This window comes from Syngnathus acus, chromosome 5 (assembly GCF_901709675.1).
Source record: "Syngnathus acus chromosome 5, fSynAcu1.2, whole genome shotgun sequence".
NCBI lineage: Eukaryota > Metazoa > Chordata > Actinopteri > Syngnathiformes > Syngnathidae > Syngnathus > Syngnathus acus.
Genome location: NC_051091.1, coordinates 11,203,772 through 11,228,569, shown reverse-complemented (window position 1 = coordinate 11,228,569; position 24,798 = coordinate 11,203,772). Strand labels below are relative to the sequence as shown.

Here is a 24,798-nt window from a genome sequence, read left to right as displayed (position 1 = left end):
TTTCTTGTCTTGTCCTCTGTCGCCAAGGGGCTAGTGGATCACGGCCCATTTGTGGGGATTTATCTGTTTAATAAGTGTTGACTGTTGTGCTGCGCGCGGTCCTCTGGGCCACATAATGACCTCTCTTGTCGTCACTAAATACTCGGATGCTGAGCCTAAATGGCCTGGCGTCAGGCCTCCATCCCATCCCTCGCTCCCATTAGCACCGGGGCATCTTTCTCCAGCTCTCCCGAGGTTCGGCGGCGTCTCGCTACGCGGTGTATAAAAGACAGCGGGCCAGGTCGGTGCTTCTCATCCTGCACTTACTGCCTGTAAGTTCTTCAGAGCTTCTTGAAAGACCGCTTCTTCCTCCCTAGGCTGGCCAACATGGACACGAGTGCAGCGGTGACCATTCTGGTGGTGCTGATGGCGCTGGGCGACGTCAGTCATGGGCTTCACGTTGCAGGTGCGCCGGAGGATGGTGAAGATTTGAAGCGGGGCACATCTCAGGACAACATGGACAACCACTTGCTGGAGATGGTGAGATAGCCAATTACAAACATCTTCTGCATACATATCACTTCCATCTCTAGTTCATCCGTAAAGCTTTCAAACATAATTCTGTGTTCATTCAGTCATTTAGAAAATAGTTAAAAATTAAATAACAAAACAACATGTTAAAAATACACTAGAATAAAAAACAACAGTAATGAAAACTTTATATGATAATTGTTAAAATACAGAAACAATTGGACCAATGTAAAATATGTTGATGAATAATTCAACATTTTGTGTAAAAAGTTACAAAATCTGCATTCTTGTCAGATAAAAATTAAAAATGAACTTCTGCATTCTGCAGTTAAATGAGTCCACATGCAACAGCGAGTAAGAGTATGCAAGGCTTTGCAATATCCAACGCATACATTAGGAGAGCAGATTACGCAAGGATAGCCATGTGGCCTCTCTTCCAAAGTGGGTGTTATTGACATCTGCTGTTCCTAATAAGATGTTTCCCATCACTTGTTTTTTTTTTTCCCCATCCACCAGGAGAGTGTCAAAGCAGATAGCAGCGTGGAAGATCATCTGCTGACGGCGCTGCTCAGAGCCCTGCTGCTGGGATCTCACAGAGAAGCCCGGAACTCTGTGCTCCATGAACCACAGAGGTTGGTACAAACTCCGGAGGCCATATGTTCTCGTTTATCAAAAAAAAAAAAAAAATTGCAAGAAATAACCCGACATAAGGGCGGCTCATCAAAAGCATTTTTTTTTTTAATGCTTGTCACCATCCATAATGAGGTAAAAGCATCTTCTCTTGGATATCTTCTTAACGTCAATCACCCCGCCTTCAATTTCCATGTGTCTCCAAATCCTCCTCCCACCTCCACCCCGGCAGGTTTGGCCGCTCGTCCCGAGGGCCGCTGGTGTTGGAGGATCACATCAACTCGCCTGATTGGGAGGAGGCTCCTGGCCAGATCTGGAGCATGGCGGTACCCCAGAGATTTGGCAAGAAATAATGTCCTCATGCAAAGAGGACGCACGTATGGCGGCAAGCTGACAAGGGCGACCCATGTCCATCAAATGAAACTAAAATGGAAAGTCACTTGCTTTGTCCTTGAAACCACTCATGTATCCACACAAAAAGCAAAATGAGCTTTTTTTTTTGTTTTTTTGTTTTTTTTTATATAAATTGTCTCATGATGATAGGCCACAACAATAAAACATTCAACATTTCAGAAAATGTTCAAATTATAATAAAGGCTTTAAACCTAAAGATTTTATACATGTGCTCATTTCATTGACACAACACCATAACAATAGTTGAGATAGTGAGTAGAAAATTAAAAGACTGTGATTTATTTGATTGAAATACAGTTAAAGAAATAAAAATACTTAAATGTGCTACATTAATTCAGAACTATTGCTAACATCCAAAAAATACAACCAATGAACAAAAATAAAAGACAGTAAATACAGTATGTCCTTAAAGAGTAATGAATAAAATGTAATTAAAAAATACCGCAATAATTAATAATTATTAAAATACAGTCATGTTTTGCTGTTCACTTTTTGCAGTATAATTAATTGTACCACAGTACTCTATAATCTGTAGTTTATGTGTGTTGTGTAGGGGCATTTACTCATCTCGGCGAGCCAGTGAGTGTGGAATGATGAGGATGATGCCTCCCTCCTACACATCCAAAAGAGAGAGAATCTTTTTGTCATGCTACCTCTCCCTGCCGCAGAGCTCCGAGCGCACCAATACACGCCGTAGGAGGTGTAGAAAAGGCGGGTCCTCCATCTAACTCAGCCAATGTGGGTGAAGGAGAGGCGCTCCCAGCTCGTAGTGCCCTTGTCGTTTCAGCACTGGGATCCAGAGAGGAGGCAAGGCAGGACAGGCAGGTGCTTGGAAATAGATCACATTGGGAAGATCCAAAAAGGATGCTAAGGAGCAAGTGAATAACAGAAAAGTACATTTCTTGGGAATACTGACTCCAGTCTTGGTTTATATCTTTTTTTCTTTTTTTTTTTTTTTTATCTCTCTTGACTTTGTTTCCCAGCTTCCTCACTTGGTGGAGTCTTCCTTCCTCCTCCTTGCACTCCTCAAGGATTGCTGACATTCACGCACACGCATCTACTCGAGTACAGCCGCCATGGAAACTGGGAGCCCCAGGAAGATACAGTTCACCGTGCCACTACTGGACACCCACCTGGACCCAGAAGCAGCTGAACAGGTATCACCAGAGCGAGGAACGATAAAAAGTGGTTTGTGTTCTGGGGAAAAGTTGCTCAGGTTTGATAAAAGTTAATCTAGTTTTTAATTCAAAGGCATTGATTATTATTTTTTTGGAGAATTTATTTTCATATTTTTAAGAAGATTGTATATTTTCAAGAAAAAAATTTCATGTTTTTGAGGGTTGTATGTTTTGAAGACAAAAAAAATATTATCCTGTAAAAGAAAAAAAAAGGTATTCAAAAACATGCATCCGTAGGCTGATTGACCTTTCCAAATTGTCCATCATTATATGAAAATATATGTGCATATTTTCTAGAAAAATGTTGTGCTTTCCTGAAAAAAAAAAGTTATTTTAAAGTGCTCACAAGAACAAAGTTGCTTAGTTTGGAGGAAAAAATAGGGCAAAAAAATTGTTTTGTTAAAATGTTTGTGGTTGATGCAAGTAGTTTTTTTTATTAATTTTATTTGTGGAATGCTCCAACATTCCCATTAGCCATGCATGAACCTTTTTGGTGTAAATAAACAGCGGGATCTAGCTAGCTTTTTTCCGACACATACTTCTTCACTATTATATTATTTTATTTCAGTGCCCAATATGACCAAAAAAAAACCACACACATATTGTTTTTTTATGACCCCTATGCAGCCAATTACCTGTCTACATCCACCACCAGTGTGAACAGAATGAAGTGTCTTTCACCTCTCTTCACACACTAAGAAAAAACACACGGGCTTATAATGAGACACCTCAGCATCCAGGAATGTCCAAAAGTTACTTGTAATTCAAGAAATAGTTACTCTGGAAATAAAGGACGTCTCACAATGGTTGCATATAAAGAGTCACTCGTGACCACAGCTCATAGATGTCCTTTTCCCCTCGTTAGATGAATCTTACACGAACAAGACATCCAGGCCATTTATAATGAATGAACCTTGTGTATAAATAGCAGAGATTTATGAGTGTATGTCTTTCATTCGCTGCTTCGGACGTGCATCCACCCTTTCCCCTCCAGCATGACTCATGCTCTCACAGATACATTAGAGCAAGGTTTTAATTTTTTTTTTTTTTTTTTATTAATCACAGCTCAGCTTCAGGTGACTCAGCTTCAGGTGAGCTGTGATTGGTTGCGACCTAAGACCTGGCAACTGTGATATCATTTTCAGTCGACAGCAAGTGAGAAAATGGCCGCCCCCTGAAATGGATAAAAATAGTTGGAGGTTGACAGTTTATCCATATTTCACAACATAAACATTTATCACAACACTGTGTTTCGACTAGTTGGGCTGTTCAGAACATTTTATTACAAAGAAAATTTAGGGTTGACTTGCTCTTTAAACGAGTGGATTTTAAATTTAGAATCTTACTTTACGGGTATTTTCTCCTACCAATCTTGAACAGTGATTAAAAGACGTCGTATATTGTCACGCTAAATAAAGCCAGTCTCCTTTACCTCACAGTATTTAAGTCTCGTTAGACTTGTTTACAGTTTGGATTGATGTAGCTCATCACATCCGTGAGCTCATTATCATTTAGATGAGGGTCACTTCATTAGTAAAACCAGCGCAGATGAAGATGATATGTTTCCATGTGTTATTTTATTACAGACCTCCCAGAAAGAAAGCTTGCTCCCCGGCACAGCTTTCACATTCTATCATCTTTGTCCTTGAGCTGAATAATGCAATGCAGAGCTATCCCCTCAAGGAAGCATATTTTCCAAGAAAAATTTGAATACATGAAATGAGTGCTCTTGTTACTCCATTGATACATTTTCATACTTTTGCTTATATGAGTCCAGGCATGCAGATTTGTGGAATCAACAAATGCTGTGGGGACCCTTTTGTTTTTGTAGAAATTTGTCTACGTAAAGCCTTGCAACTAAAAACTCAACAACGTTTGCACAAACGTCGGGCCAGGCGAAAAATGTGATATTTTAAAGTCACCATACATGAGTACACACTTAGACGTAGTTTTAAAGAGAAGACACAATAGTGTGCTCCAGACCAAAAAAATGTCTCTCTGTCAAACAATGCTCAGCAGGCATGAAATAAGCCCTTCCCTTTGAGTTGTCCATCAGTGAAATTGAAGTCACACAAGAGATGCAGAAGAGTGCAGTATTCCTCCCCCTGAATGTCAGACTCCCTTTGACTTTGCCTGTCAGCAAAATGACATGTGCCCTTTCTGCTGTTTTATGACAGTACAGTACTAAACCTTTGACTGATCACATTTCAAGCCTTTGGCACCTCCACCCTGGCCAGCAAACCATAATCATTCCGTCACTTCTCAGCTTGTTTATAAATTGTGAAAGATTTACAGCTCCTTGTTGTACTATCCACCATGGCTTTGTTTATAGTCATCATTTTGGTCATTATGGTAGTACTTGTAGAGCGAAATTGTTAGGTAGGACTTGATGATGAAGAAAGGTGAATTTAAAAGGCAACTTTTAGGGCAAGACATTTTTTCCCCTTTACTGCAAAAAAACCGTGTTGTGCTTTTTTTGGTCATCATGAATAAAAATAGAACCGTAATGTGCTGAATGGGTCGATATGCAATCAGGATGTGTGGTTGGCAGCATCCGAAGCAGCAGGAGCAGGCGCACATCTCTGACTACAGAAAAGGCACGCGGCACACACTTATTCACGCGGCCTTCCTGTACTCCACTGATATAGCTCCAATGCTAATGAAGCTTCTTCAGCTTCTATTTTCGCCGTGTCGCTGTCGTAGTACTCTCTTCACTGCAGTTACGGACATTATTCCTTCCGCGTGAATGCACGCTAATTTTGCTTCACCATTATGTAAATGCCATTATGTCAGTCTGGCAACAACTTGGGATTTAAATTAGTGGTTTTCTGGAAGCATAATGGTGGAAGCTTGGCGAATATCACGGCTGTGACTTCAAAGTGGGTCAAAGATGATGCAACGAGCAGGCCACCAGGAAGAGCAACTTTTGAAATACATCATATCCCAGGCCACCCCTGCAATAAGTGAAATCCGCAATATAGAAATACATTTTGCTTTTGTAGGTTTTAAAAAGTGGGATTACAGAAGATGACATGTAATAATTTTACGATACACCCCAATTGCCGCTTGGAACAGATTAATGGCATTTCCATTTATTGAAATGGGAAAAGATTATTTGAGATATAGTTGTTTTGAATTCTGGGCACAGTCACAAGTTAAACTTTATCTTTGGGCACCACATGTGCATTTCTGGTGCAATTTTTTTTTAAATTAAATAGTCTGTGAACCATTTATTAATTTTTCGACGAGTAATTCCTAACTTTTTTGTATCCCCATCTCTTTCAGATTAGGAGACGTCGACCAACACCCGCAACTTTAGTGGCATCCAGTGACCAGTCATCACCAGGTAATAAAACTGCATACTATATTTTCTTCAACTAAATAGAAAACAAAACACAGTCTTGAGTTTATGTTGCTTCATCTCTGCGCAGTTTCCACTCCAAATACAGGTCTTTTGACAATAATGTAATCAGTATGGGTTTGTTCCAACTTCACACAACAGCTTATTTTGTCTCTGCTCTCGCTTCAGAGCAGCAAAAACATCCAGTCGTTCTCTCGAGGGAATACGCAGATCAAACACAACAGCGCTCCTCTGGAGGCTTCTCTTGTTCTACACGAGTCAGCTCTGACCTGCTTGTTGCTGCTTCTGTTGTTGTAGCACCTTGTGTGTGTACGTGTGTGTGTGTGTGTGTGTGTGTGTCTGTGTGTGTGTGTGTTGTGTGTCAAGTGGTTGAGTGAGGCGTGGGTGTTCATTTTGCTGAAAACAGACGGCGCTATTATGTTTTGAATGAATATAAATGGAATAGAGGATAGTTTAGGTCATATTAAATTTCATCACATATTTATTAGCTTCCTAGCTAGTAAAAGGTTTTCCTACTAAATCCTACTAAAGATTTGTGAGAGCAAACTTATGGTTCAATTTAGTTAGGACGTGACGCAACTGAATGTAAAATTTAACCTCAGTAAAAGATCAGTAATTTTATAAACGCTTCACTTCAGTAATACATGGCTCAAACTCTTAATATTGCATTGTTTGCGAAGAAAAAACATTGTTCTTTTTTTTAGTTATTTTCTCCAAATGAAAGCAGATTGACCTACAATGTGAAATATTGGTCACAAGGCTGGAACAGCTGCATTGATCCAGACTGGTGTTGGCGGAGGATGATGCTTGGGGGGATGGGGAAGCAACTGATACCGTGATGAGGGGGTAGACGAGCTGTTCTGGCGTGCCCCAAATCACACAGAAGCACTGCATTATTTATTGTACTGCCTTGTGTACACCCTGTAACCTCCCCCCAAAAATACACACCCATCAGAGGCTGCAGATGTACACACAAGTGGCATTTAACCTAAATGACAATGCCAAATGTGTCAAGATGGCACTTGATTTTCTTTTTTACCCACCATGATGGTGAGATATTGATGCAACATAAAAACCAAAGCGTTAAAAAAAAAAAAATCAGTTTGTTTAGATGTTTTCATCAATTACTGGGCAAAGAACCAACTTCAGTATTTTAAATGGATTTTCAAAATGAGAGAAGGAAATGGTTTTCTTAAAATGACATCATCTCACAAAAATGAGTGTCAAATCCAAGCTTATGAAGTAAAAACATGTTTGGCTTTAGCCACCACAGTTTGCTTCTATTCAGTTAAGCCAGCAGGTAAGTAGCTCCAGGTAACTAGCACATTTACCTGCTGTTTAATTGGAGGCACCTGTGGCTACAACTAGAATTTCTACTTCCTGTACCTGGATTTGACACCTCAGGTGAGTACACCCCTTACATTTTAAATAAATTTGACCAACTAGTGAACTAAATAAACTAACACTAGAAATATGAAGCACTTACCACTGCCTTTAGAGCTCAGGAAAAAAAAAACCTTGAGCTGGAGCACCACTTGGCTGCTAAGTAGAGCATCTATGTTGAATAAAAAAATGACGCAGAAGCTTTTGTGTGTGTTCTCATCTGGCTTTGTGTCCACCAGTTAGTCAGTTGGGAGTCTCCAGTCTTTCATTACTGGCGTTATCTCCACTTCTTTGGGGGCGCAGATGGGCTCGGAGACACACAGAGAAGGCAATTAGGATAGACATCAATACCCAAGCCATATTTCATGTTTCTTAACCCAACTAGTAATCTGCACATCTCTTATTACTGCCACTGCTGCTCACTCTTCCCGTAGATGACACGCGATGCTTTGAGAGCTCAGATTTCAAACAATCATTGTGACCAGTCTCATTTTTCTTTCTGTCATGATTTTTTTCTTTACAATTAATTATTGCCATGGTAGATGTTAAAATAAATTCTACTTTTGATTGTTACTAATGTCAGGCAAGCCTCCTGGAATATAAATCCTTATTTGATTTGAATGACTCCTCCATTCGCCACTGATTTGTCACTGCGTCCGTAATTGCGCTATAAACCTTTCCAAACTCGCCAGACACGCTAGAAATAAGGCCGAGCATAAATTGCAAGCCGTAACGCAACTGATCCGTGATGATCCAAGCGTATGTTGGCTGCTTCAAACAAGTGACGAATTAAGAAACCCAAAGGCGCCTGGCTTTTTAAGTGGGTGCAATGTATGCACACTGGCACTCTGCCTTCGGGATGCATAGGTTGCCGAGCAACAGCGTGCTGTCCTAGAAAAAGTTCTACCGCATGTGCTCAGTTATGTTTTCAGCACCAGTCAACAAATATTTATTTTTCCATTTCTTACAGTCATGTGACCTAAATTGCTGACACATACTTTATATATAAAGCTCCTCTTTGTTTCCTGGTGGTCATATGATACGTCACTCGCTTCACAGCTCAGTCCATGAACCTTATTTTAAGACCGAGAAGAAACATACTAATATAGTGAATATGAAAATATAGTACTGTGGATATAAAAAGTCAGCACACCCCTTTGGGAATCATGGAAGATAAGGTAAACATTGGTTTGAATTCTTTTTGAATTTTTTATTTTTTCAGAAACACATTTGAGAAAAAAATGTCTTATGGTCTGCTGATGGCAATTTGTAACCTTTTGATTATAATTTAAAATAAATAAATAAAACACCTAATTAAAAGAAGCATGCTAGTGGCAATGTCATGTTTGAGATTTTTTTTTTATTCGGCTGGACCCGGCGTTTTAGATAATGTGGAGGGAATAAGAAACAGTTTCAAATTCAATCAAAGCCAGATCATATCAGACATATTGTCAGGAAAAGCTCTTTAGAACACCTGAACTTTAATAAATTGGGTTAATTAAAGGCTCTCTCAGTTCTAGCAGGTACTGCTGACTCCCATTAACATGAACCGAACACATTGTTTGAATTTAATTGGTTCATTCTGAACACAGGCACACACCCCAGTTTTAAGAGGGTGTGTACACTTCTGCAACCTCATTAGCTCAGTTGCTTTTTTTTATAACAAGAGTGTCGGCTTTTTATAATAAAAAAACTGAATTAACTGTATTTGTTCAGTCTTCTGTTTCTTAATCTGAATTAATGTTATCATGTTTGATTCCCTCTCACAGAAATAGATGAAGACCGTCTGCCTAACACACTGTACAAGGTACTTTTAGTCATGCTTTCCATCACAGAAATAAACCAAAAAAACCCCACATTTGTTTTATTGATAATTGTATTTTTTAATATAGACAGTATATTTTTTATTTTCAAGGCCGCCTTGCTGAACTCTCCTCTACAGCGGCGGAAAGGACAAAAAGGAACGCCCACAATGAAAGGTAAGTGATGTGTGTGCGTGTGTGTGTGTATGTGTGCGTGTGTGCGTGCGTGCGTGTGTGTTTATCCATGGTGATATATCTCATTGCTTTGACCTCAATCTCCACATAGCAATCAAAAGATATTAAATTGTATGTTACAGCTATAGATCGCTTCATGAGTTTATTAAAACGTCCAATTCAATGTGATAATTAATATTTGTAGTTGCCCGTAGTAACCATCGAAAATAGCAGGCAGTTGCGTTGCTTTGAGCAAATACTGAAAAGTTCTTAAAAGATATTAAAAAGTATTACACTTACCTTAAGAATTTCTGTCATGCCCTGATTACACCTAATTAAATAGAAAACGAAAAATGTTTTTTATTATTTTTATTTAGCTTCCTCGCTAGGCAGCCTTAAGCGGATAAGAGATATGTTTCCACTCCAAGGCGATTAAGAGTAGTTTCAAGCATCCCCTTCACTCATGACCAGGGGTTAATGTTGTTTTTAAGAATCTTATCAGATTATTTTTGACGTGGTGGGTTTCTAAACACCTCACCATCTCTAATTCCCTGCGTTAATCCTCTCTCCTTCATCTCAACCCACTCTTCTCCCCAACGGCTTCCTCCTTCTCCATTCTGCAAACAATCTCTCAGCATCCTTTTCCCACTGTGTTAACCTTGAGCCTTCTCCTTTGCTTGCTCCCAGAGCTGCAGTTTCTGGTAGAGCATCACCTATACAGGCAGCAGCAAGGAGGCGCTGACGAGTGCTCCTCCGAGAGTTGTTTGTCGGACAGGCCCAGCCCGGATTCAATGGCCCCGGGGGAGGAGCTCCCACGGGATGATGAGGCCACTGCTGAGGCTTTTGAGAAGCTGCGTTGCCAAATGGAGGGTAAGTTCAAAGTCAATAAAAAGATAGCATGGATATGTGTTTAGGATTTTATTCACAAATGCAGAGGTTGACTGTAGTTTTAAGTTGTAATGTTACCAATCACCACTAGATGGCAGACATCTGAGTTGCTCTTATTTTGCCTTATGCGATTTAAAAAGAAATATAGTTTGTCCCCATTTATAATGGCGGTTTTGTCATAAATCTGGTCAAGTTTTAACAAACTAGGCAAATAAAAAATATATCAAAGTGTTTACTTGCTCAGTTAATAAATGATTTTATCAATTTTCTAAATTCCAATGGAGAACGGGCTATGCAAATGCATGATGAGCTTACTCATTCGTGCCAGTATCTCCTCCTCCGTATACAGACGTTGTGTCCTTGCTTAAGTGACAGAGAGCGCACGCTAGAGCTCCATCTCAGTAATTCACTTTAATAGCAGATCAGCAGATGGTCACACAGTGCAGCCCATAGCCTGCACATGAAACTAGTAATTGCCCTGCCTTAATGCATCACGAGGCTTGTATCTCTGAAGCCAACATATACTGTGTGCCTCTGTCTTTTCTCCTGTTTTGTATCATAATATTATATATATCATAATATCAGGATACGGTTTGGTTTAGTGATGTCATGAGTGTTCCTGCATCAAGATATCGTAACATACAAATGTATCGTGATACCATTGGCATGGGAAAGGTATTGTGCAAATACAGTTTTGTAAGTATTGTATCATAATGCCATTGGTAGCAAGGAAATAACATTTTGATAGTGTGAGTCATGATGATATTTGTATTGGGAAAATATTGTCATGGCGATCATATTCTGTTGTGGTACAATCAATTAAAAAAAAAAAAAAAGAGACAATGTCGTTATTCTATTGAAAGTGTAAAATAATGCAATAACATGGCCGATTTGAATTGTGATGTCGAAGCTGATAATACTGGTGTATTTTGTTTTTGCACAGTGTATTAATGATGAGATAGCCTTGTGTCCTCAATGTGGACCCTTGTAAATAGACCCAGCGTGAGTAAATACAGTAACACATAAATGTCAAGCGGTATTGATCAAGCACATAATGTGCATCTAATGAGCGTGAACCTCGCCGCTCAACTATCTTGACACCCTTTATTTTGCGTTTGCAGCGGAGTTCTCCAGGGAGAGTCTTTCAGAAGCGACCGTCGACGGATTGGAGTTCCCCCTCTCTAAGGAAGACGACGACCGCTCCAGGGTCGCTTTGTCAGATCCTTCATCACAGCTCAACAACGCACAAGCAGGTAAATAAGAGGAACGTAACAGCGTTCCAGAAAGTTTGATTGCATCAACGTTAGCTCTATACTTATTTTGCAAAACAAAGGATCAATTTCCTCTGGATTTTATTCATTTGTGAGCAAAGTGTGTATGACAGTGTTAGAGCATTGCCTTGAAAGTGCATGACAACACCTAGGCAACAATGTCAATGGAAACTTAATTAACATTCATTGTGGTGACACACATTCTGCCTTCGTCCGTCCTCGTGGTGGGAAAATGTACGCTAAAGGCAAGACTGTGTTGTCCTCAAGGCATTGCCAGCTTGTGAGTGTTTAACTTTTTGTACGGAGCAAATTGCTATCTTGTTTGTATCAGAAGTTAACGCCAGAAATAGTGTCATGCACTGTCGGAGTAACTGCATTAAAAATTGAAAATAGTTTGTTAGTTAGCACAATGCTTTGAATCACCCAAATAAGGACCAGTGTAAAACGCTTAAAGTGGGAGTCAACCCCAAAATTTTCTTAATAACTAATATGAGATATGTTTTACAGTAAAGTACTGTATAGAATTCCTTAAAATGGCCAAGACTGACTGTCATGCCTGTCTGTATTTTACAGCCAAAAAGACGGCGACGTGCAGCACCAGTCAGCCAGCCGTCGAGAAGACAATGAATCTCTGCCCAGGGACAGAAAAATAAATAGAAGATGAAAAGAATTAATGAAAGCGCTCGTGTGTACGTTGTAAATGCTGCTCCTTCAATTCAACCAGCTCCACACACACTGACAAGAATTGTGTGTGCAGACTCACGTTCTAGCCACATCAGGACAATCCTTCAGGGCCTAAGTTACCAGCCACAAAATAATATTCATACACAGCCATACAGTTCCAAACGGATCCTTGTGTTTTGCTTCGTTAATTCCCATCTCCCCAATTCAAAACGCTCATTATAGTGTGCCATGATGTCTGCGATTGTTCCATCAAAGCAATAACACCGCGTTCGTACCTCATTAAACGTATCACTTTCAACGTAGTCGCGAGTAGCAATAGTCCAAGTTTTGTTTTAACATTCTTAATTGGCATAAAAGTATAAAGTCCACGCTCAAAGTCAAATAACTCACCCTTTGATAACACCCGATAGACGGAACCGCAAAGCGAACTAGGAAAGTGTAGAATAGATTGTGTATGAATAGATGCAGTGGTACGTTTTCTATAATTGTCTTTGGCGCCACCTTGTGGCATTTAAGTTTGTCTTAAAAGGAATTAGTCTCAAGGAAGTAAGTAACTTTGCTTGTTTTATTTAATTTTTTCTGATGTAAATCCATTTCATAAAACATCTTCTCGCATGGTACCAGTAGAGTTTACTGCGCTTTGTTTTCAATGGCACAAACCCATTTTAAATAGCAGGCTGATATTCCTTTGTCCAAGCAATCAGAACATTACAAATTCCTCCTAATTGAAATTAATATGGAGATTGTGACAATCTTTCCACACCCATCACATTTACACTGCATCACAGTAAAATTAAAAAAAATAAATTGCTTTTTTGGCAGTGTATTTATGGATTCTGTAGTTTTTGTCATGTTAAAAATGGTATTTTAAACTGAATTTGTTCCAAGCTTACTTGAATCGATGAGTTATCAAAATGTGTTTGATACAATAAAATGTTGAAATTGATGATGTGTTATGATTTCTTACTAGAAAGAAGAGAAAGTTGAAGTTTTTGCAATCACGCGCCAGTGCCCGTGTGGTTCATTGAGGGTGACTCTCCTAAAAATAGGCCCCGTGTATTAATAATTCATTGAACTATGAGCCGGAAGCACGAAAAGCATACATTTTTCATAAATATGGTGGCTTTCGTTGAGGGGTATTGCAGCAACTTAAGACTACAAGCAGACACTTCCGGGTAAGCCTTAAAAGTACGCATTGGTTGAGGCATTTTACAAACTGTACAATATAATGGCATAGTGTAAGAGAATAATAAATACTTGCTACAAGTTGTTTGGTAAATTAATTTAATAAGATGTTCTAGTTATTGTACAACATGGCCAGCATGTTACGCAATAGTATAATTAAATTACAATATTAAAAATAAGACAGTCTAACAGTAATGTGGTTTTGTTCCAAACAGTGACGTTCAGCTCAACAGCTATATTGGAAGAATAAAAAAAAAAGAAAAGAGCGAGGGAGAAAGAAAGAAATGAAAACAAAAATAGAGGAGAACAAAGGAGTCAAGTCTACTGCTTTGTGTGTTTGCTGGCATCCTGCTGGGATTTGTGCGATTGCTCCTCTGCTGCGCCTTGCTGCTCTTTTGCCTCTTTGGTTTCTGAGAATCCTGTAGGGTTAGAAAAATCATTGGATTTCTTTTTTTTTTTTTTTTTTTAATGGAGCTATGCTGTGAAATACATTGCTTTGCTTAAAGCTCAAGTTAGGTCAAATTATTGTAATGTACAACGCCGTACGGTGCTGAAAGTACCGTTTGATCCTCCGTCTTTCCACTTGAGCTTGTTGTCGTCGGTATGACGCGTCCACGTCGAACGGAAGCTCACCAGCTCGGCCGTGATATGAGCCAGACTCCACTGCAGTCCTCTGGAGCTCTCCTTCCACACATTACTAGTATTCCAACAAATACCACACAAAAGCCGTAGACCAAACTTGAGCCAGATGTGTGCAGAGGCCAATTTTGCTCCACCTTGTCTTGCGACTGGGCCCCCGATTTAAACGTTTGCTCGATCATAGATCATAGTATCCAATTTAAAAATGGCGAAGGTAATGCCAGTGTACCTGTGTCTGTTACAGGGGTCCGGTGGACCCGGGTTCTCCTCCACCAGAGGAACCACAATCTTCTCTGCCATGTCCGTCAGTAGGGAGAATGTCGGGTAGACGATAAAGTCGATAAAACCTACATGGAAAGAATATCCACCTTATGGGCGATGTTATTTAGGCGTTTTGCTTTTTGCTTGTTGAACGTACCAATCTGGGATTCCGCCACCAGGGTACTTTTTCGATCACACAGGGGCGAGAAGGGCAGGCCGAGCTCTGCCTCTCTATCACCCTCCCCATGGTAAAAGAGACAACCAACAGATATATCTTAAAGGGCATCCCACTCCAAGCCTCAAAATAACTACACCAAGCTTATGTGATACATCGAAAGTGCTTTTTCTTCTTTTTTTTTCATAGTAGGAAAAACACTGAACAGGCTTTTCTTGTATAGTTCCAAAAGAGAAACAGCGAGGTTACACAGTCCGCCTCCTCTTTTCTATTTGGGAAAAAAAAAGCAGAACAAAAGCGCCCAGTGACGGGAACAGACTTGCCAATTCACAGTTGGCGAAATCTTGACGTGAATTTGCATTTCAAAGTGCTAGTCTATTTGGGATATTTAAATATTTTATCAAGACAATGATGTTGTGGTGTCGTAAGAAAAATGTAATGAAGAATAAAGTTGCAAACAAATGATGTCATCTTAGGAGAGAAGAATAAAGTCGAAATTGCACGAGAATTGAGTCATAATCTTATAAGAAAAATGTCCAAATTTGATCAAACAAAAAGTGAGTATTTTGACAATAAAAGGCATTATTGGATTAGATGTTTTTCTTTAAATGAATAAAATAGTAATTTTGAAAAGCAAAATGTCAAAATTTGGAGAAATTCACAAAAACAGGTTTTGCCATGCTCCTACCTGCCTGAAGAACTCCTCCATCAGGGCTTTGGTCCATCTAGAGTGCAGAGACCAAGGTTTGGACGGATGGCTGATGTCAGCCGTGTGGAGCAACAGTGATAAAGCTTTGGATTTCTCGATCCTATCAGACGAGAAAACAATGTTGGTTTGGCGCTCGCGAGAGTCCTTAAATGTGAGCGGCGTTACCGTTCTTGTTGCTGCAAAGATGATTTCATGGCTTTCACTTGGAGGAGGTGAGAGGACATGTCTGTGGACAGTACCATCTCGATGACAAGAGAACGTAACTCCCTGTGGGACAAAGACGAGTCTTTCATTTCCGCAGACCTTTTGAAAATAGAAAATAACTTACATCCACTCCTCTCGACTCAAATGAATGAAGATATTCATTTGCTCGTCCTGCAGGAGGCGGAAGGCTGCGCTCAGATGGTGACTTTCCTGCACCGACCGGTCGTTGTAGATCAGTGCAAACTCTGACCTGATGATATAAAATAAACCATAAAATAACGTGCAAGTACGCAAATAGACGCTTTGGGTTTGGCCGAGGGCGGAGTAAATGTTCAGTGAAAAACGGCTTACTTTGTGTGGATGTGGAAGTTGTTGGTGGTCCCCGTATGCTCGTAGTCGTGAATGGCTGCGGCGAAGAGTGACGCCATCACCTCCAGCTCCGTTAGCCAGTGCTGATTGTGAGAAACACAACAATGGAGTGATCATTTAGCATTTTATTTTATGGTAATAGACAAGACTTGGTCTTAACATCATCTTGGTCTTGACCTTGTCTTAACTTTCTTGAATCACAATCTTGACATGGTCCTATCGCCTTAAAGTCTAAAGTCTTGACTCGTCAAAGTTTTGGCCTTGACATGATCATGCTGTCAAAAATGCTTTGTCGTCATCTCTCAAAGTCTCAGTTTCCAATTGGTCCTAACTCTTCAGTCTCAGTCTTGACTTGGTCTTAACTACTCAGTCTTATCTTGGTTTTAAGGCCTTGATCTTGATCTTTCTTAAATTCTTGGGCTAACTTGGTCTAAACTGGTCTTGATCCTTATCCTGAATAGATTCATTATTTTTCAAAGTCTTGGTCTTTATTTGCTTGGTCATAAATGCTCAAAGTCTTAATCTTGATTTTGTACCACTAGACCGGTTCGCAAGAGTAGGCAGTGCATGGTCTGGGTGACGTCGGCGGCGTGCACGTGGCTGTGGTACGGGTTGTCGTGTTTGGAGTATCCTCTCTCCACAGCAGACAGGAACAGCGTCAGGCTCGAGATGGGAATCTAGAAAAAAAAAAAAATCAATCAATTGCTTGATGCCCTTTTCCACGGACTGTGTTCTGATCAAGTTATGTCTGGTGTTGCGCAATGTGCAAGTGTAATGTTTCAATAAACATTCTAGAGAAATCTAATACAATCCACGTGTCTGATACTGCAAGGAATAAATAATAAAGTTGGTATAAAATAAAATAAAATAGAACTACCAATTTATCAGAATAGAACATGTTATTGAATCTAGATGTTTGTGACACAGATAAAATCGTCCCCGGTTTGATTGTTTTATTTTAGCACCTAGGTCATTTAATTAAGTCATAACGTTTTTAAAATTTGGTTCCACAATGTCCCCACTCATAAATAATGGAAAATATCGCATTTAATAAAACATCTAGTCACCTGACCTCTGAAACGCAAAAGTACCCCCATGTTTGGACTTCCCGAATGGGGCGGTCGCGCGTTACCTGCAGCGTCTCGTCAAAGGTGAGTGGAATTGTTTGGTGACCTGTCTTTAGATTAAATTAGACGTGGAAATGAAGGAATACTTTTAGAAATGTAATATGTGTGCGTGGTGCGCGTCAGCGTCACTGCGTTCGCTCGACGCGCGCAACTTTGGTAACATTTGGTAACATTGCGTAACATTGCATGCAAGCCAGATAAGCGTTTGCTGTTCCTAATTAAAATGTACTAATCGGAGAATTGGCTTCGTGTTGTGTATGATCAAAAAGACTGGAAAAAAAAAAAAAAAAAAAAGACCTTGAAGCGACTGTTGAGACCATATCTGGTGACCAGCTCAAAGAAGAGAGTTTGTAGTGCGTGATCAGAGCTGGCTGCGTTCAAGGCAAACACGTCAAAACTCCAGCGGTCAACGTCCTAAGGAGAAAAAAAGGATGGCACAGGATTATTGGCACTTGTGCTGTGCTCAGAAGATGCTTTGGTGGCTTACCCTCAGACACTTTACGACTGCGGCTGGTTGGTCTGGCATCGCAGCCGTGTAGGCCTTCTTGAACATTCTGGAATAATGCAATGTTTATGTTGAGTTCACTTCAAGTTCACATACTGAGACTGTGCAGCGAGCTCGTCTCAGAAGGTGTTTATAATTTATATAAATCCCCATACACTTTGGTGAGGATGTTTTTGAGGGGATACTGGGGTCAGTGTTTCACTGTCCTGTGCATCAACTGAGACAAAGCTGAATTTCTTGCTTTGAGCATGGGATCGATTCATGTTCAACCTGACTGTAGGTTTGAATGTGAATTTGAATGGTCGCTCTGGTATTTATTTAGAACAAATCAATCATGGCTGACCTTTGTGAAGCCAGTATGTATTTGATACCTGCGCAGTGTTGAAATTTTTTTTTTTTTTTTTTTTTCCCCCCCTTTGTGCCTTGTGATTGACTTGTCACTTGTAGTTCCCATAGCTGACTTTCATCGAACCATTTTGGGATCAATTTCTGCTCAATGACTGTTGATGTGAATAGCTAGTGTTATTATTTATGCTAATGGTCCGATATGATCGAGAAATTGTAGCTAAAAAAACAAAGGAACAAAAGTCATACCTCTCCACAAATATTCCAGCCTGCACTGCGTGCACGATGCTACGAAACTTGGGCTTCTCGTCTGACCGCCGTCTCGGCGGTCGGGCTCTTTGGGTAAACGTTGATGCCAGCCAATCGGTAACCTCCGCGGGAACGCCATCAGACTGAAGCTGCTGGAGGTCATCTTCAGACTCCAAGCACTGCCTGACGCACACACAGAAACACACACACACGCACACTAAATGCATATTGATTGGTGATCTTTTTACCCCAGTGAGGCAATTCCAACAAAATTTCAAGAACTTCACAATGCCACCATGGTGAATATTTTTCTACCTGCTTCCATCCAGATAAACAGCCTCCAATAGCGATGCTGTCAAATCCAGATTCTTTTTGATATCCTCAAAGTCAACATCTTTGTCCTCCAGTTGCTTCAAGATGCTCCGGATTCTGAAAGCAGTTATAATGAGTTTTTGTCATGAAAGAAAAAACGGAATTATAGATCTCGTTAGTGAGCGTGGTTAGTTAGTAGACAGCTATTGCGTCTCGAGCATTCTCGGGTCGAAGTCCAGTACTTTGGAACGCCTCACCCACAGAAATCAGAGCAGCTATCTCAGGAGAAATGTTGAATCTTGATTTGAGTCTTACTCGATGTGGTCATATTTGGTTCAACCACACCAATAAGTCTCTTGTCCTGCCTTACCCCCTGACATCTGGACTTTGGCCTGTTTTACTTTCCATTTGCAATTTCTTCTCAAGGTTTCCACTATTTTCCCCCAAATGGCTTTTCTCAGAGTTTTTCCCTTGCCCAGGAGGGATGCCTAGAGCAGGGGATGTTGATTTGTGTGAACTGTGTGCCTCTGAAGCCCTTTCAGATGCTTTCTTTTTTTTTTTTTTTTTACGGACGAAGGACTGGGTAAATAAACGTGACTTGACCTGAGTTAGGTTATATTGTTTGGTTGAACGGATTTAGGGATTTATTCCGCTTTGGGCTCTCATGGTCCAGCTTTTGGGAATCACTAGCCTTTGCTGTAGTTTATGTGCTTTTCAGACTGGGTTTGATTTTTGAGCTGTGGCCTGCCCTGTGTTTTTGCAGATTTTCTTTGCATGCACAGGATTCTTCATGCCTCCCCAAAACAGGCATTCAAATTTGGATGGAGGGATGGATGGACTGGATGGTTTTCATGGATGGGAGCAAAACAATTCTGCGTCACGTAATGTCAATTTGGGAGCATTGGCAATGTAAATTGTAAGCAGGTATTTAAGTGTTGTGTGCGAGTTGATAGTCGCAGCAGGCAATAAGGTCTTCCCGAGTTTATTTGGAAGCCATTTCATGCCAAATTGTCCCAAGAAGGGAAAAAAAAAAATGCCTGTGGCGAAAAGGGAATCATAGCTGCCAATCTTTCCATGAGAGTAAAACTTCCCATGCTTTGGGAATTATGTAAGGCACTCTTGAAAGTTTTGAGAATTGAGACTCTTAGAATAGGGAATAGAGAATGGGGCTCATTGTCAGGCTTGTGTTTATGACATACGCTGAAATTTGAGGATTTGGACAATTCAACATTATGTAAATGATTTAATTGATTTGTTGTCGATTAAGTTGTTGATTAATCGATTGATTGACATCTGTTTTTATATCTTTTTGTTCATAAATTAGCAAGGCTATTTAAAGCAGACTGATAAATTGTAACTGTGGCATGGGGTTTCTTGATTTAGAAAAAAAATATACTGCACATATATTTGTGCATCAACGTACCATTTTCAATCGCTGTTGAAGAAACCTTGATTTAAATGATTTAATAGTTTGTGGCATGTAGCTCGCCTTCATGCAATGAATAAATCCCCATAGCTCCGACAGGTTTGTTCGAGTCTCCATGAGAAATCTCCTCCTCTGTTTACAGAAGCCGATTTATTCTCTCATTTAGATTGATTGGACGTTACGTGACTTTCTTTCAAATTATGGACGACTTTCTCTCCCACTGGCCAGACGACAAAGACGCCACGCTAACAGGCGGGGATGCTGCCGTTGGCGCCCACGGCTTTTTTAAGTGTTTATCACACTGGCACCATCTTCAGAAAGCTGTTGAGCCATAAAAATAGCAAGCGCTCAAATGTCAACGCTCATAATCTTTCCAGATAACTTCTTCTTTTGGGTTTTAGCAGCTGGTGAGATATTTGACAGATTTTCCCCCGGAAATGACTTATCAAGTGGACTTTTGTTTATGTGGATGAATGACAAATAGTTTTGGTCTTGTACACAGTGGAGCGTGACTGTAACTACTTGACGACAAGCTCTTACTACTTTACTATCATTGAGCAGTGCAAACGTAGTGTACAATTCCTTAAACTAACATGCTTTAGTGCTTCTGCAGGTTTCATGTAAGAGGTGAGGAACCATATTTGGTATCATATATGGGTGTACTACTTGAAGTCTGTTTTTTTTCCCCGGTGAAGAAAACTAAACATATATATTTTTTAAAAATGACATTAAACTAAGAATTTGATACAATAATCCAGTCTTGGAATATACTCGACATATAAGTCTTCCTTTTTTTTTTTTTTTTTTTTAAGTTGCTACGCCTGCCTTGAAGTCCTTTGTTTTATTAGCAAATCAATAATGCAAATATTCTTGTAAAACTGTTGTGCTTTTTTTTTTTTTTTTTAAATGCCAACATGACTTTGGCCACTATACCGATGAGGCATAATGAGAGTCTTTTTTGTCACACAGTTGGCCAGAGAATTTTGGGGCTTAACGGTAGCTTAAGTTATTTTAGCATGCTAAAAATATCTTTATTTTTATCAAGCTGCTGCACCTCTCCCTGTTTTAAAGTCCACTTGCTAATCTGAGTATTCTGATGAATTTATTTAAAATGTGGATTTTTTTTCTGAAATCAAAATATAAAGCAAAACGTATCATTCATAACATTTCATAATCTTTGCAGCGACTTCATCTCATGCCCAGCTGGAAATAGCTGTTCAACAAAAAGAGAAAAAAAATATGACTTGAATAACTTTAGTGCGCAATTAGCTTAATTTACTCTCTTTTGGATTTTGAAAACCAACTAATCACATTTATATCTCAAACAACTTGAGAGTCTTGAATTGCCTGCCTGCGCTGATTTATTGGAATGTGTGAGGAAGCCTGCATTTGCTTAGAAGATAAAAGATAAACAGAATTTCTTCTCTATTTTTCTTGCGCTGCACCTCCCAAGTTCTTTGGCCCCCCGGGGTTGATCCGCCTCACACATATGCCACATGCATGTACCGACTGACAAAGCAAGAAATAGTTCCGGGTAGTAGTCAAAATATCCAACAATATAGAAACTTGTTTATAAGAGTGCAGGATTATTATGAACTCTTGTGTTTTCAGTGCTTTATTAACATTTGACCACTTTGAACAAGACTGAGGCCTTAACAACTTTTAACGCTAAATGAAAGCAACACACCGTACCGTCCCCGAGAATGTGCAGAATTGTGTTCACCAACGGACCCGAGGATGTCAAAGCCCTAACCAAAACAAAACCACATGACCCATTCTCTGTGCAGCTCATTACCCCTCCCACTAAGCCACAGCGCAAGGAAGTCAAGTGTTCCTGTAACAACTGGCAAGTGTCGTCGTGGTTGCTAACTATAGTCAAGCTGCTAAATCCAAATCATGCCATCAGTTGTTTACAGCAAGTTTTGTCTACAGATTAAAATGCAAAACTTGTGTTTTCATTGCCACAACACAAACAAGAATCAATCATTTTGTCATGCCCATTGAAAACACAGTGACGGCTGTTTTTAGCACATTAAACCTCAAACAAGTGGCCATTAAAAGCGTTCATTCAAATAACTCAAAATGTGCTGTGGTCTTACCTCGAGATGGGCATCTGCAGATGTTTCTTACGAATTCGCACCAGTTCAGCCATTCTGCGCTCAGGCTGTATCCTGATGGACCCCAGTGTTTTTTTCCCCCCCAAACCCAAAACAAAAGTGCAGAAAAAAGGATTATTCTAGAGTCACCCCCTAAAAAAAAAAGTTCTCCAAAGCACCAATGCAAAAACTTGTGTGTCCCGAGACAGACTTGTGTTTCAACAGCACTCCCACCCACTTCTGGGGGGACCTACTCACCCACTCCGATTGGTTGGACGACTGTGTCAGTGTGTGTGCGCGCGAGTGTGGTATGAGCATCTTTGTCAGTTCATGTGTGCGCGTGTGTGCACAAGTGCGAGTGCGCTGACCTCACTGATGAGGTGTTGACTGCGAGCCTTTCAAGCAGTGTGTACTTAAATCCCAAATGAGAGTTTTTCCAACGCTGCCACGAATCAGGGAGCCACAGAGACAGTCTTTCACCAGAGTTGCCCCAACCGGGGCTCATAAAACAAAGCTTGTCCTCCGAAGACAACCACAACAGAGCTGCCATTCTGGGGCTCACAATTTCAATACATTTTTGTCCACTTAATTCCTGTCCAGTCAATACTTCAATACTGCAACAATAGTAAAACGTCAGTGGTCTCAGAACAGTGCTGCAAGAGCCTGCACGATGGACACCCAAAATAGCACTTTTTGATTATTGGTTCCGGAACAGTCCGGTCCTGCTCTGACCCGGCCTTGCTTGACCCTTTATACCTGAGTCATACGGAACCACTCAGCCTCTATAAAATGCATGCGGGTCCCTTAGATGGGACCACAAAAGGCACCCAACAAAAAGCACACATGATCAGCATCTAAGTCCCCACAAAGTGTCATCACGGCGCTAAGAAGTACAAAATACAAAAGTTTCTGTGGGCGAAAGCTGAAAAAATGACAATACCGAAAGTAGATAAGACCAGTATAGGTTGTTTAATATGGCCTTAATTTTTTCCCCGCGATGTTTGATACCCATGTGTAATCTTTTTATGGAGCAGCACTGTGCAGAAATGCAACGGGGGAAAACCCCAGCTTCAGTCTCACCCCCACTCCATCCTCGTTGCTGGTACTGGATTGGCTACTGGCTGAGATGCACTCTCCAACTCCCATGCTCTTTGTCATGGCACAAAATAGCGCTGAAAATGAAGTCACAATGACATGACTGGAAGGTGGTTGTGTTTTCACAAAAAGCAACCAGTGATGTCAAAGTGTGTCTGTGAAGTTGCTGCATTGGTGAGTGTTTCACTTCACAACCTAACTAGTGCATCTTGGTCGAGATGATACCGTTGTGCCAAATCGGAGATATCATCTTAAGGGGAGAGAGATGGTCCCATTAATCTTGCATCTATATATATTTGAGAACATACAAGTCAAAAGGTAGCACTATGATTTTTACTCTTACTACTTGATAATCAATTGGCCTCTGGATGTGGTCCACAAAATGTACCTGCCCTTTTTCACACAGCTGCTATTGGCTCTGTCCCTAATGGATTAAACAAAGTGGTGTTTGAAAGAAGTCATCTGGCGTTCAGGTTCTCCCCATTAATCCCCCCAAAATGCCATTTTGAGACGGATCGTAAATAGATCCACTCCAGACTTTATTGGGTTCCCATTTAGTCCAATGCGTAAAGCCTTAACCAAGTTTGGATAAAAAGTCTTTGGTTGGTGCGTAATCCTGTTTACAGACAGATGTACAAACAAACTAAGGCCTCCTCCTACTCCTTGCTAGAAGGTTAGTTCTTAAAATGCCAGAGAAGACTCGCTCCTGACGAATAGTTCAAGTTACAGGTTGGCAGCCGCTTGCAGTTTTGCTCTTTTTTAGTGGTCTAACTATTTGGGTTTACTTATCAGTCTATCCCTCCCCTGAGGATGATGAACGCGCAGCCTTTGATCTTTTTGCTGTCCGCTACATTTCACAGAAAGAAATGTGACTCTGGGACACCATAAATCACTTTGCAAAACGTTGCAAGTCCCCTCATGGGAACCACACTTCCAAGAGGCCGAGGGTGCTGAGGGGCATAGGGGGTGGTCTTTTTCTGTTTTTACAATACTGGAGTCTGAAATAGAGTTTATCCAATGTTTTTAGCAACGTGTCCAGTCTTGAGTTTCTTTCAACGTCGACATTTTCACTGAGTGCTACTTCTTGGTTAAACACCACAAACAGATGCAGGTGGTTGACATATTTGGCTAAAGCACGCTACTTGCATACTGATACTTCTGCCAAATTTGAGCCTTTTCCCACCCCTCTGATCATTGGATGTTTCTAATAGCCTTCAGAAAATGGTCAGGACCAATAATAGGAAATATTTAAGGCTGAGTGTACGTAGATTTTCCTTCATTTTTAGCACATTAGCATCAGCGTATTCACATCGTATACATAGTTAGCATATTATTAGCACATCCTCTAGATTGCCTTATCAAATGCGAGAAACAAAATGTTACTTTTTTTTTTTACACCATATGTATAATTAGCATGTTAATTGGCTAATTGGGTGCCCTCCAATTGGATGACTAACAAATGTCATGCATATATTATTATTTATAAAAAAAAAACAATATAATATAGTATGACAAGAGAGAGAAAAGGGAAAAATCAAAGTCAGCATTACCGGCCCAATGCGGTCCTCCATGTCGCAACAATCAGATGTTTATCAGGCTTTCTTCTGCCTATCTTGCGTGGGTGTGTCATGACCTCTGGAATTAGTTTGCGTGTGTGTGTGTGTTACCAAGACCCCCCCAAAATGAACATGAGTCTCTTTGCCTTCCTGTAAATCCAACACGTGTGTATATATTGCCGTGGTTTATATTAGTAAGCCTGCACTGCTCTGTGTTTACGCTCACACGTACTTCATGCCTTTTCCTCTG

The 24,798-nt window shown here is 40.3% G+C and overlaps 3 protein-coding genes across 6 annotated transcripts; 2 read left to right on the top strand and 1 right to left on the bottom strand.

Annotated features, from left to right (window-relative positions):
• Positions 1 to 74: 74 nt before the first annotated feature.
• Positions 75 to 1,750, top strand: npffl (neuropeptide FF-amide peptide precursor like). The gene is made up of 4 exons (XM_037252280.1): positions 75 to 280; positions 357 to 519; positions 1,027 to 1,142; positions 1,373 to 1,750. Exons 2-4 carry the CDS (start codon positions 367 to 369, stop codon positions 1,491 to 1,493), a joined length of 390 nt encoding a protein of 129 aa, XP_037108175.1. The 5' UTR covers positions 75 to 280; positions 357 to 366; the 3' UTR covers positions 1,494 to 1,750.
• Positions 1,751 to 2,122: 372 nt separating this feature from the next.
• Positions 2,123 to 12,312, top strand: LOC119123190 (protein phosphatase 1 regulatory subunit 1A-like). 3 transcript variants are annotated; one of them, XM_037252085.1, is made up of 8 exons: positions 2,123 to 2,432; positions 2,538 to 2,711; positions 6,018 to 6,078; positions 9,246 to 9,283; positions 9,392 to 9,455; positions 10,140 to 10,322; positions 11,462 to 11,593; positions 12,185 to 12,312. In XM_037252085.1, exons 2-8 carry the CDS (start codon positions 2,631 to 2,633, stop codon positions 12,262 to 12,264), a joined length of 639 nt encoding a protein of 212 aa, XP_037107980.1. In that variant the 5' UTR covers positions 2,123 to 2,432; positions 2,538 to 2,630; the 3' UTR covers positions 12,265 to 12,312. The 3 variants fall into 3 exon arrangements, with proteins under 3 accessions (XP_037107980.1, XP_037107979.1, XP_037107978.1); XM_037252084.1 differs by having other exon boundaries at positions 2,123 to 2,447; XM_037252083.1 differs by having other exon boundaries at positions 2,123 to 2,711.
• A 1,250-nt stretch (positions 12,313 to 13,562) lies between these two features.
• Positions 13,563 to 22,161, bottom strand: LOC119123189 (calcium/calmodulin-dependent 3',5'-cyclic nucleotide phosphodiesterase 1B-like). Of its 2 annotated transcripts, XM_037252081.1 has the most exons (14): positions 21,901 to 22,161; positions 18,379 to 18,492; positions 18,064 to 18,246; positions 17,452 to 17,518; positions 17,262 to 17,378; positions 16,374 to 16,514; positions 15,820 to 15,920; positions 15,593 to 15,718; positions 15,430 to 15,531; positions 15,244 to 15,364; positions 14,538 to 14,619; positions 14,349 to 14,466; positions 14,041 to 14,177; positions 13,563 to 13,899 (listed from the first exon to the last, which is right to left on the bottom strand). In XM_037252081.1, the coding sequence occupies exons 1-14, from the start codon at positions 21,951 to 21,953 to the stop codon at positions 13,802 to 13,804; spliced, it is 1,560 nt and encodes a 519-aa protein (XP_037107976.1). In that variant the 5' UTR covers positions 21,954 to 22,161; the 3' UTR covers positions 13,563 to 13,801. The 2 variants fall into 2 exon arrangements, with proteins under 2 accessions (XP_037107976.1, XP_037107977.1); XM_037252082.1 differs by lacking the exon at positions 21,901 to 22,161 and having other exon boundaries at positions 18,064 to 18,280.
• Between the last annotated feature and the right edge of the window lie 2,637 nt (positions 22,162 to 24,798).

Coding starts and splice junctions, on each gene's coding strand:
- npffl (XM_037252280.1), top strand. CDS start 367: ATGGACACGAGTGCAGCGGTGACCATTCTGGTGGTGCTGATGGCGCTG. Junction 520..1,026: donor ACAACCACTTGCTGGAGATG/GTGAGATAGCCA, acceptor CCCATCCACCAG/GAGAGTGTCAAAGCAGATAG. Junction 1,143..1,372: donor GTGCTCCATGAACCACAGAG/GTTGGTACAAAC, acceptor CCACCCCGGCAG/GTTTGGCCGCTCGTCCCGAG.
- LOC119123190 (XM_037252085.1), top strand. CDS start 2,631: ATGGAAACTGGGAGCCCCAGGAAGATACAGTTCACCGTGCCACTACTG. Junction 9,284..9,391: donor TGCCTAACACACTGTACAAG/GTACTTTTAGTC, acceptor TTTATTTTCAAG/GCCGCCTTGCTGAACTCTCC. Junction 9,456..10,139: donor AGGAACGCCCACAATGAAAG/GTAAGTGATGTG, acceptor GCTTGCTCCCAG/AGCTGCAGTTTCTGGTAGAG.
- LOC119123189 (XM_037252081.1), bottom strand. CDS start 21,953: ATGGCTGAACTGGTGCGAATTCGTAAGAAACATCTGCAGATGCCCATC. Junction 15,921..16,373: donor TCTTGCGAACCGGTCTAGTG/GTACAAAATCAA, acceptor TCTCACAATCAG/CACTGGCTAACGGAGCTGGA. Junction 15,532..15,592: donor TTGAGTCGAGAGGAGTGGAT/GTAAGTTATTTT, acceptor TTTGTCCCACAG/GGAGTTACGTTCTCTTGTCA.